General features: G+C 37.2%; 1 protein-coding gene across 1 annotated transcript in view; it reads left to right on the forward strand.

Moving 5' to 3' along the window:
- Positions 1-12,296, forward strand: part of hcrtr2 (hypocretin (orexin) receptor 2) — a 34,240-nt gene that overhangs the window by 18,410 nt on the left and 3,534 nt on the right. Inside the window, exons 2-6 of the mRNA XM_087802836.1 lie at positions 3,444-3,622; positions 7,098-7,341; positions 10,446-10,561; positions 11,155-11,372; positions 11,858-11,979. Coding sequence (XP_087658962.1) covers positions 3,444-3,622; positions 7,098-7,341; positions 10,446-10,561; positions 11,155-11,372; positions 11,858-11,979 — 879 coding nt within the window. The remainder of the gene's footprint in view (positions 1-3,443; positions 3,623-7,097; positions 7,342-10,445; positions 10,562-11,154; positions 11,373-11,857; positions 11,980-12,296) is intronic.

Raw genomic sequence — 12,296 nt, forward strand, 5'->3', positions numbered from 1 at the left:
CTTGCACCCAGCTAATATGTGTGCCATTGATCCTCTTTTTCCAAATAGCCTGCACAGTGGATCCTCTCTCAAACCCCACCTTTGCATGGTTGTTGTTGATGGAAGTGTGCTTTAGATGGAACAAATCAGGAACAAAATGCAGAAGGGCTACAGTCTCCAGATCTCAGGCCAGGTTATTTTATGCTTTGGCAAGTCCCACTTTGTCCATGCTCCTTACGCTCCAAGCTCAACAGCCCTATACTTTCTCCTTTCCTCCTCCTCTTCATCCCTGTCTCCCAATGCATGGGTTTCGAATGATATCAACTTTCTGTCTGTGCCACCGATGATTCAGTGGCCTACTTGCTTCAAGATCTTGTGGTGACGCCTGCCCCTCTAACTTTATCATCGGCGGAGTCTCTGTACAGCATCACAACCTTGCACTTGGCCACCTTACACTCTTCAACAGCAGATGACCCGGGTAGTTGTAACTGGCCAGACCTCTTGTTGAGGCCTACTGACATGACACGCTTGGAGGAACACCCAACCACCTATCAGGCTGTCCTGGAAGAGCCAAGTCTTGAACTTGCTTGGTAGACCTGATTCGTCAATCATTTCCAGCCATTCCTCGGCCTGCTTTTTGATTCTGGAAACATAACTTATGTCACAGAGGGATGTATCGTTCTATTTGCCGAGGCACTTGATGGGGTTCTCCTTAATTAATGGTATCGCCTCCCCTTGAAAAACAAGTTGATATCTGTCTGCCACTTTGCCATTCCTGGTCACCATGCTCCTCGACTTCTTTAGTTTAAACTTCATTCGAGCCCAGGTTCCGATGTCATCAAGTGCCTTCAGAATCCATATTGCTTCTACATGGGTTGCTGTTGTTATGGTAAGGTCATCCATAAAGCTTCCTGTTGAATGTTGGCGGACCCCAGACTCCACCATTGGCCCTCTGGATCTGTTAACTGCAGCTGTTATTAGCAGGTTCATTCTAATAACAAACAACATAGGGGAGATGGTGCACCCCGATACAATTCTCTTATCCAGGTACTGCCACCTGGTTGTGAATTGGTCATTATCAAACCGTAACTTGAATCCTCCAAAATAGTTGGCTTTCATAGCCCTGATGTTGTGTGGGATGTGATAGTGTTCAATAGCTGCATCGATTAGGTTATGTTGGATAGATCCATATGCATCGGCCAAGTCGAGCCAGATTCCCCTTGCTCTCCTTGGCCTCCCGGATCAACTGACTGAGGATCCCATTTGCTCCAAGCATCCGGAGAAGCCTGGTATTCCACCCTACTGGATCGACGTATCTACCTCTGGTTCTTAACCATAGAAGCATTCATCCTTGAAACTAGCTGATTTTTGAGGATTTCATTTCTTTGGGTACAAAGCTCCGTTCTGCTGTCTTCCAGGATAATGGTATTACGCCTTTCACCTATATCCTCCTCCAGCAGAGGAGGATATATAATCCAACAATTTTCAACTATAATCCTACAGTTTTCAACTATAATTGAACATTTTTTAACTATGATCTAACTATTATTAACTATTATCCAATGATTTTAACTATAATCCAAAAATTCGCAATTGAAATCCAACAATTTTGTTTTTGGTTATACATTACAAATGACCTCAACAATAAAAAAAAGAAAACGCATTGAATCCCCACATCAGGAAGTTTATGGCTGTTTCTCTAAATCTCTCTTGACAGTAATAAAGTACTAAAATAATTTCAATATGTTGATCTGATGATTTGGTTTTTAATGGTTTACTTAGAATTATTGCCTTGGATATAGATGTGTTGTTATTGTTTTTTTTTACAGGCACTGGTAAAGGGGATGTTGCTTTAAAACTAAATAATCCATCACGAGACGTTTTCAAGAACGAGGACTGCATGACTCATGTCATTTCTACGCACTGCAGACCAAACTATCGTTCTCTCACACCTGAAGAAGAATCTCTGCTGCTGCTCTTATTAGAAGTTAATGGTTCTTACTTAACTGACACTTTCTCTTCTCACATGTGTGAGTTGTTGTGAAGCTCTCCGAGTGCTGAACAAACCAGCACTCAGAAAGCTTCACAACAACTCACCCGTTCACACACACATTGATGGGAGTAGGCTTTGAACCAAGTTTTCATCTGAGGATAATATAGTATATATATAATCTTTTTTTTAAACAAAAAGCTCAAAAATACACATATGTCCAACTCATATTCCGGGGGCCTAATGCGGCTGTCAAGTCATTTTATGTTACCCGCTGGATGAGATGTTCAAAATCTTAGTAGATTAATGTTCATGTTGTTATGTTAATTTAGAGATGCCAGTGTTTAAGACAAGATAAGAAATGCGTTTACTGAAACTCAATTAGGTTACAATTTTTGTAACTCTTTTTTATAAAGATCTCGTTTGTACAGCTTTATAAACACATTCCTTTGACATTGCAATTGACCAAAGTTGATTAATGTTAATTTCCTGATCTTCAAAGATGCCTGAATATAAGATAAGCCAAATCTATTACCATCAACATTTAAGAGATTTTATGACAGATGTAGATGTAATGAATACGAGTTGAGTTTGAAGTATAAACCTCTGGAGAACCACATATGTGATCAAAGTGATATCAGATTCTGTTTAAAGATCTTTGAAGGTTTAAAATCTTCAATAAATATACATAGAAATGTTCAAATGTTCAGCCTCTTATGTGTGGTTTTACAACAGATGCTGCTTAAAGGGCACCCATCTTAAATCTCGCCAAACAAGATTACGGTTAAAATTAAACATTCTGACATCATCTAAATCGGTTAAGTACCTACATGTTAATCGTGAAACAAAATAAATATTTATGTAAACATGGTGAAGGTTAATTCTGCCTTTAGGTGTTTTTGTAACGTGTACATTAAGCAGCAAACCTTATTTTTATTATTCATTTTTAATGTACAAAACGGGAGTTTCAGAGGTGATTTTGAAATTTACGTGAGTCATTGAATGCAACTCAGGTTTTTGTGACCAATCAGAGCAGAGTGGGCGTGGTTGCTGGATGAGATCTGATCTCAGCCAAAACAGTGAATTTTAAGTGGGCGGGGCTTAAGCGTATTTTCTAATGTTAATATCTTTATTAAATGAGAGTTTTGTGCAAAAAGAAACATACTGATGAGTATAATAGAGGTCCTAGAACAATATAAGAGACACTTTAATGAGCACATCAGGTGCCCTTTAAAGGACTACTTCATTCATACCAGGAAAAATAAACGTCAACTAAAAGTGTCTCAACATATTTTATACATTATTAGAAAGAATAATTCATTTTCCTCTTTGTTGACAATTTTTTTTAATTTTTTTTATCATAAACCTGAATTACTTGGTGCTTCGAATGATTGCGAACTTCGGGCGTCATAATTGTTTTTATTGAATCATTTCCTCATCATAATTATTCTGTTGACTCTGTATCTTCTCTCAGTTTGTTTTGCAGTGTGGAAGAACCGCCACATGAGAACTGTGACCAATTATTTCATTGTGAATCTGTCTTTTGCCGACGTGCTGGTCACCATCATCTGCCTCCCCGCCAGCCTTGTCGTGGACATTACTGAGACCTGGTTCTTTGGAAAAACTCTGTGCAAAGTCGTGCCCTACCTGCAGGTGAGAGAACTTAGAAACCTAGTGATGGTGAATAGATGGATGGAGTTATGGATTGACAATTAGAAGAAGGAATGGATGAATTTAATGACAGATTGATGAATAAATGTATGTATTGCTGAAAGGCAAAATAGACAGAAATATATATTCATTTTATTGTAGCAACTGGATTTAAGATATCCTTGTCTTTATTTTACTCCAAAATGAAACTTAAAAAAATCGAAATATGAGGAATTGTTCCCAAAACAATTAAACAAGTCTATAATTTAGGCTTGTTAGCAGCCTAAAGATCTCAAGTGGAGGCTTCAATACAAGATGGACGTTAAAGACGAGCAGTTTGAAGGTATTTTGATGTTTTAAAGTGTCTTTTGGACGAAGATGAAGACAACTGAGCTCCAGTTACTACATGAAAATGAACAAACGTTTTTTTTATAACTCTAAATTGTTTATAACAAAAATAAAGATGACCCTGAAAATAATCCCAATCACCATTATTATCATAATTAGTTCAAAAATGCAGAAAACTAAATATTAGGACATTCATAATGAAATGATTCTTAATGAAGCTAATTTTAAATAATGTAAGGGTCTGTAACTGACTGATTTGTTGAAAAATATAAAATATTTTCTATGTAGGCTGAAAGAATTTAGAGTTTACTATTTCTTTATTTTTTTTTAGGTCTGCACCAATTTGAAATTACATTTTTGAACAAACTAAATTTAAATGCTATAACATTGGTTTGCGTGTTACTGTTCCTTTAAGAATAAGACAGGTGAGGGAGGGGGAGGAGTCAGAGTTCTGCGCTGATGATCGCAAATAACAAATGTTGTTCTAATGTTCTTATATTTGCGAAGTTACTAACATACTTACGTACAGTAAACAGTTTTTGTGAACTTAAAGGTGAAGGAGAGCGCTGCTCATTTTTCACGCATCATCGGAAAAACTATGACATTTAAATTAAATACCCACATTTATTCAAATACTTATTTTCTAAGAACTTAGTGAGCTGCGGGTTGCCAACCCCTGGTCTAATCAAAGACGTTGAATATTTTCAATCATGTCCATCGAAAAATCAAAGTGCTTCCTTGTCCATACATCAGCTGTTCACGCAAACATAAGTTTAGTTTCAGTCATTGAAGAATCGTAATAATCTTTGAATCCGGTCCAGGACGTGTTATTGGTTTGTGGAAAGAGATGGACTTTGTTCCCCTGCCGTGATAATGGCTTTAGACCTTTTTATTCTGCCGCTTATAGTGGATTTTATGAAATACAACGATTTCCCAGGATTCATTTCTTGGCCAGATTGGTATCCACAGACACAATTCGTTCAACTTCATTTATGGTACATTTTCCGTGATTTTTATATCGTCATTTTTTTAAACAAATACATTTAACATCTTAGTGGATCATATTGATCCCCAATATGAGGAATCAAAGATTTTTTCTGAAGTCTCTCTAGACAGAACATATGTATTAACTTTCGTTATCTCTGGGCTAGGACTCGGTGGGTCATTTGTTTTCGAACCTTTGGGTCACCTTGACCCAGAGATAACACAAGGATTAAAATAATCTCCCTTTGTTAATTTTATTTTTGGGAAATCCCAACAAACATAACGAAGACTTTTACTTTGCCAGGTCAGGAATCTGACTTAACTCTTTGACTTAAACAAATAATAGAACTCAGATCTGGTTTTAAGTCACACATTTTACTTGGTTACAAGTTAGAAAGAACAAAACAAAGTTTACTTGTCTGTCTGAATCCTTTCTGAAGCACAGAGCTGTTAGTTCGCTGTTATATCTTCGTCTTAGTTTCACAAGATGTTAACTATCTCACTCTAAACGTTCGTTGCAAATAAAAACAAAAACAAAAAAAAGGAGGTTTCTTCCTGACATGGAGACAGCTTTGACATGTGATTAAGTTAATTTAATGAACATACTTAGTTTAGAACCTTCCCATCATACTTATAATTATTTTTATTAAATGCATCAATTAATTTGTAGGATTATTTATCGGCGGCCGTATGAGTGTTCCATTTATAACAGAAATGTACCTTTATATTTTATTAATTTGAACAACAAATTATATAATATATACATATATCATATAGCAATATTACTAATAATTTGAGTTATTAAAAAACAAAGAAAATTAGCAAACAACCTCATATAATCAAACACATGATAAATACAAAGTATGATAAAATTGGTATATATAAATAAGGTGGAAGAGACTGATGAGAGGTATTTAAAGATTGATACTTTGAAATACAAAGATCTCTCTTAGATTGTGATTGTTTTCTGAACCTTCAACATGCACTGTGAAAACAACAAAAGGTGTGTTTGTTGAACTTCTCAGGAAGCCCAAATATGGTGATATACAGGAAAAGAACAGATCTCTGAGACAGAAAAGTAGATAAAATGGAAGAACCTGAGAGACGGGTTGCTTTGAGGGGCGTGGCTGAAGGATAAGACGGATTTATTCAATGATTTGAAAGAGTCACAAACACTTGGAGCTCTTGTCAATTTTGTCAGGATCCTCCTCCCACAAATCCTCTTCAGACTTCAAAGAAAGTTGTTTCTCAAAGGGTTGACTTGCTTTACTGTCGGATCAAAGACATTTGTTTGTTAGAAAGTAATGACTTTTGATTTAAAGTTCCTCCATCCTCTGCTCAGGAGGGAGTTTGAAATGATGGAAATAATGTTTTAGTTTCATTTGAAAATAAGGAAAGTTTGCCAGAGAGTTTAGATCAGGAGTACTATAGACTGGTTAAATGTCAGGATTATCTTCACGGACCAGTCGTCTATTTCTTTTATTTTCACCTCCGTCATTTCTTTACTGTGTGGGATTTTCCGTCTGTGTACACAAGCAGAATTCTGTCCCCACATCTGTATCACCTTCATTTTCCCAGAAGGCTTAGGAGTGCTTCCTCACTGATTTCAATATAAACAACTCTAACATTGATTTCCCGTCAAAAAGGCAATAACGTGGGGATTTCCGACTCTCTGTCAATCAAAGATGGATCCCATCCCCACATTTTTTGTCGCTTCCCAATAATAAAAAATGCTGGTTAAGGTTTTTAAAAACATCTCCACTAATTATTTCTTTTGGAAGCTCAGCACTTGCCCTGTTGGTTATTTCCCAGAGGAAATAAAGACCTAGGATTAGTCATTGACGTCAAAGTGCACTCAAAATAAAGTATATGTTTTCTAAACTGAGAAGGAGATTTTAATCTACACAAAAGCTGTTGAAGGATTTTCTGTGTGTTGTGCAGGCCATTTGTTTAGGCAGGTATCCATGGTGACCTGATGCTATTGACTAATTTCAGTGACTCCTAGTGGACACAAATCCGATCAATACACATTTAGAACTCAGCAACTACTGGTCGATAATGGCTGCGATCAATAAAAAGTTCTCTCATGCTGACGATTCTTTTGTTTATTTTCCCAAACGTATTCACTGATTTTCTCGTTTTTCAGACCATCTCTGTGTCCGTGTCGGTCCTGACGCTGAGTTGCATCGCCCAGGACCGCTGGTATGCCATCTGCCATCCGCTCAAGTTCAAAAGCACCGCCAAGAGGGCTCGCAAAAGCATCGTGGTCATCTGGGTGGTGTCCTGCGTCATCATGATTCCTCAGGCCATCGTCATGGAATGTAGCAGTCTGTTGCCGGACCTCACCAACAAAACGAGCCTGTTCACCGTGTGTGACGAGCAGTGGGGAGGTCAGTGAATAACTATTGAAAATGTATTTTATCGATGAAATGTAAAGACAAATTTGCAGTTCAGCGCTTCATGCTAGCAACAAACTGTTAAAAATGCGTAAGTTAAAATTGCACATCAGGATTATTTTTAATGTTATTTATGTTACTTATGTTCTTCTTCTTCTTATTATTTTTTTGTTTAGTGCTTTTCTTATTCTTATTATTGTTTCTGTTGGCTTGGTTGTTATTGTAATTATGAGACTTTGTCGAAAGACTGAGCGTCTCTGGAAGTCCACTAAACTTGAGGTGCATAGACTTCACCTCAGGGATCTGATGACTTCTTACAATGAGATGGTAGAAACTGCTATATCTGATTACATCAGAAAACTGGTAGCAGCAAATAGGAAAAACCCCAAAGTTTTGTTTGACACGATTAATTCTCTCGTGTCTCCTGCTCCTCAAATCACGCCTGTCTTCTGTGAAGCTGACAGCAATGCATTGTTGAGATTTTTCATTGACAAAATTAAATTGATCAAAGAGAAAATCTCTCCCCCTTTGTTTGGAACCCCTACTGTCTCTGAGCCCCTCTCCTCCTCTTGGTCCTCCTTCACTGCTGTATCTTTGGGTGATATTTCGGCACTAGTGAACAAGATGAAACCCTCCTCTTGCTCAGATGACGTCCTTCCTTGAGCCTGTCTCCAGTTTGTGGTCCTCATGTAACAATGTGAGCAAAGTGAAACCCTCCTCTGGCTGGTCTTACATCTTCCTGTGTAAGCTCTTTATTAAAATGTTTGATGTAATTGGCCCCTGGGTTACCAATATGGTGAACCTCTCCCTTTCCACAGGGGTTTTTCCCAATGCATTTAAACATGCCATTGTGGAGCCTCTGCTCAAAAAACCAGGCTTAGACCCAACTGACCTCAGTAATTTCAGGCCTATTTCTAAGCTCCCTTTCTTGTCCAAGATCTTTGAGAAGGTGGTGTCTGAGCAGCTGTCTTTGTTCCTTGATCAGAGCGACATCCATGAGAAGTTTCAGTCTGGCTTCCGTAAACATCACTCTACGGAGACAGCTTTATTGAAAGTGTCCAGTGACATCATGATGTCGGCTGACTCTGGTAAATTCACTGTTCTGGTTCTCTTGGATCTGTCCTCAGCCTTTGACACAGTTGATCACCAGATCCTGCTGAGAAGACTGAGGGATGAAGTGGGACTGTCTGGGTCTGTGTTAGAATGGTTCTCATCTTACCTTTCTGGGCGCAGTTTTAGTGTATCTGCCAATCAAATGAGGTCTGGATCGGCAGATCTGTTGTATGGAGTCCCTCAAGGTTCTGTTCTGGGTCCTTTATTGTTTTTGCTGTACTTAGTTCCCCTCGGTAAAATTATTCAGAGATTTCCAGATGTTTCTTATCACATTTTTGCTGATGACATCCAGCTCTACTGCTCTTTTGATCCAACGGAGCCCCAGAGGCTGAACAGCTTAGTCAATTGTTTGCTAGAAATCAAACAATGGCTGAGTGAAAACACTCTACAGCTAAATGTGGACAAAACTGAAACACTGGTGATTACTCCTGATGATAAGATTCCAGGGTTGAGTCAGTACTTGGGTGACTTAGGTCAGTCTGTCAAACTGAGCCTGGGTGTTGTATTTGATAAAGACATGTCTCTTGTTCGACATTGCAGAAAACTGACCAGAAACTGTTTCCTTCAACTGAGAAAAATCTCTAAACTTAGGAAAATTTTGTCGGAACATGATCTGGAGCTTGTAATCCATGCGTTTGTTTCTTCTCGTCTGGACTATTGTAACAGTTTGTTTTCATGTCTTAACAAGAAGGATGTGTCTCGTCTGCAGTTGATTCAGAACTTTGCAGCGAGAATTCTGACCCGCTCAAGTAGAAGAACTCATCTCTCCGGTCCTTAAAACTCTTCACTGGCTTCCAGTTTCTTTCAGGATCAACTTTAAAATTCTGGTTCTTACTTTCAGAGCTATTCATGGTCAGGCTCCTTCTTACATCACTGATCTTATCCAGCCTTACACCCCAGCTCGGGCTCTGAGGTCTGTGGATCAAAATCTACTTATGGTTCCACGCACACGGCTCAGGACCAGAGGAGAGAAATCTTTTCAGGCTGTTGCTGGAGCCAAGCTTTGGAACGATCTTCCCCTCTCTTTGCGCTTGATGGAGTCTACTGACTCCTTTAAGAAACATCTTAAGACGTTTCTATTTGTTCAGGCTTTTCCTTGAATTTCTTGAACTCCTGTGTTGTTCTCAGTATTATCTTGATCTTTAAAGTATGTACTTTTTTGAGTATTGTTTTGATTGTTTAAGCGCTTTGTGACCCTGGTCTCGAAAAGCGCTATATAAATAAATATTACTTACTTACTTACTATTATTATCATGTCTTTGATTTATTATTATTTTAACAACAGTGATGGTCATGATCACTGTTATAATTGTGGTTGTTGTTTTTATGATTATATTTTATTATTATATTATCATTGTTGTAAATATTGTTGAAGTTCTTATTGTTGGTGTTATTATTGTTAATTGTTATTATTATCTTGTTATTAGGATTATTATTTTTTGTTATATTATAATTTTGTTAAAGTTATTGTTATTATATGTCGTTATTATTGTCCTTATTGTGGCTATTATTGTTGTTATTATTATTAGATAAGACAGTGTATAAAATGATATATAAGTATAATGGATAAATATTATTTGTGGAATTAGAAGTGATTTTTCATGTAAATAAGAACTCAATAGATTCAATTGTGATAACCATTTAATAGTTCAATTAATATAGTAATAGTTATTAGTAATAATAATAATTAATAATAGTGTTACTAGTTCTAGTATTAATAGAAATAATAAGAAAAGCAAACACTAGTAAAAAAAACAACATTATTAATAAATTACAAAAACATAAGGCAATATTCAGTGGCAGTGCAACCATGAGTTAAAGAAATACATACATTGAGTTTTCCGTTATATAACCTGACAGCAGGGGGCAGGAAGTAGCAGCAGAATCGCTCCTTTCTGCAGCGCAGGTGGATGTGTGAACATGTACATTCAACATTATGAGAGTAAGTTTGTAAGTATGTTCACTCAATTATTTTCTACCCTCAGCGGACATTTACCCCAAAGTCTACCACATCTGCTTCTTCATCGTCACCTACTTTGCTCCTCTTTGTCTGATGGTTCTGGCCTACATTCAGATCTGTCACAAACTCTGGTGTCAGCAGGTGAGATCCTTAACATTGTTTTCTCAATAGCAACATTTATGTGGAGCCATGTTATCAAAGCGACACAATTTTAAACACTATTTAAAAAAAATATGTATAGGACTTTGAAAGGTTTAAAAGTCTAAAAATAGTTATGAAACATGATTGACATTAAAGTGAAATTAACTTTTTGGATTTGGTCTTAAACTTCAGCCCCAAGAGCACCAAAAAAACAAAAAAGGTAGAGAACACTTCTAATTCTAAAAATTCTAGGTACAAGGTGAACTCAAAACAACAAAAATGGTATGGTGTACCACATATTGATGATCACAATCTGGCGCCTGTTGCTGGGAAAGAGGCGGCTTTAATCTGAACAGCAACAGAGACCAGAGACCAGCGCAGTGCTCCTAAAAAAAAAAAACACCGAACTGGAACAAAAAGATTCATAATAAAATTAAAGTTGTTGTACAACTCATTACTTTTTTCAATTTTTGGTAAACCATCTTCACGAGTGTTTCAGCGAAACAGGCACCTCTACCTAATGACTTCAAACCGTCGTCGACTCAAATGCTTCTCAAAATAGTTCCCTGATGGGTCTCTTTGTTCACTGACAGATTCCTGGGAGCTCCTCTGTTCAGAGGAAATGGAGGTCTTTTCAGTGCTCGGCTCCGTCCCAGAGTTCGGGTGAGGCCACGCGGGTCCGAACCAGCACTGTCTGCGCTGAAGTCAAACAGGTCCGGGCGCGACGCAAGACGGCTCGCATGCTGATCGTTGTGCTCTTTGTCTTTGCTCTGTGCTACCTGCCCATCAGCGTGCTCAACGTCATGAAGAGGTAAGAAGGCTCAGAAAAGATTCATCTAGTAGGGAAGTTTTGTTTCTTTTGTATTCAATGAAAAAAAGCATCTTCCATGAATTTTATTAATTAATTAAGACATTTTTTTCTTTAGTTTCAATCAAAAGAAATAAAATAAAAACATTATTTAATTTGTCTTCAATCTTCTTCATTCCAAAAACTGTTTTTTTATTAATCGTTTATAGAAAAAAAAGATTGAACTCATTTTTTAATTTAAAGGCAATAGAATATTATTGGATAACAAAGAAAAAAACTATTACTTAAGTGAAAAAAGTTTCCCAATTGTTTTTCCTTTAAGTGAAGTCTTTTTTTTAATTCAATTACAACAGTTTTGGAGTGGTTTATTTAAAAAAAAAAAATTGAATAGAGACTAGAGACATAAATAAACTACCTTTGGAACCTAATCTGTCCATTATTTTGGTCCTGATGGTTATTTCGTTAATTCTTATATTTCCGTACATCAGAGTCTTCGGGACGTTCAAGAACACCAATGACAGAGAGACGGTTTACGCCTGGTTCACTTTCTCTCATTGGCTCATCTATGCCAACAGTGCAGCCAATCCCATCATCTACAACTTCCTCAGTGGTAAGTTGGCACTTTGTTACAGAGTCATTTAACATAAACTTAACTTAACTTAAACTCAAGAGGAAGATACTGGATATATTTCTCACAAGTGGGATCAACAAGTTATTTATAATGTGCTGGAAGAGAACAAAAGTCTTGAGTTTCTTTTCTGTAACTTTCTGTTGAAATACTGGATCAAGTGGCACCTGTTAAATTGAACGTAACAATTTAGAAAAATGGTTGCCCTTGAACAAATGAAGTTCTCCTGAGTCTTAAGAGACTTTGTCGAAAGACTGACCGTCTCTGGAAGTCCACTAAACTTGAGGTGCATGTCCTCA

The sequence above is a fragment of the Callionymus lyra genome, chromosome 11, assembly GCF_982586985.1.
Source record: "Callionymus lyra chromosome 11, fCalLyr1.hap1.1, whole genome shotgun sequence".
NCBI classification, from domain to species: domain Eukaryota; kingdom Metazoa; phylum Chordata; class Actinopteri; order Syngnathiformes; family Callionymidae; genus Callionymus; species Callionymus lyra.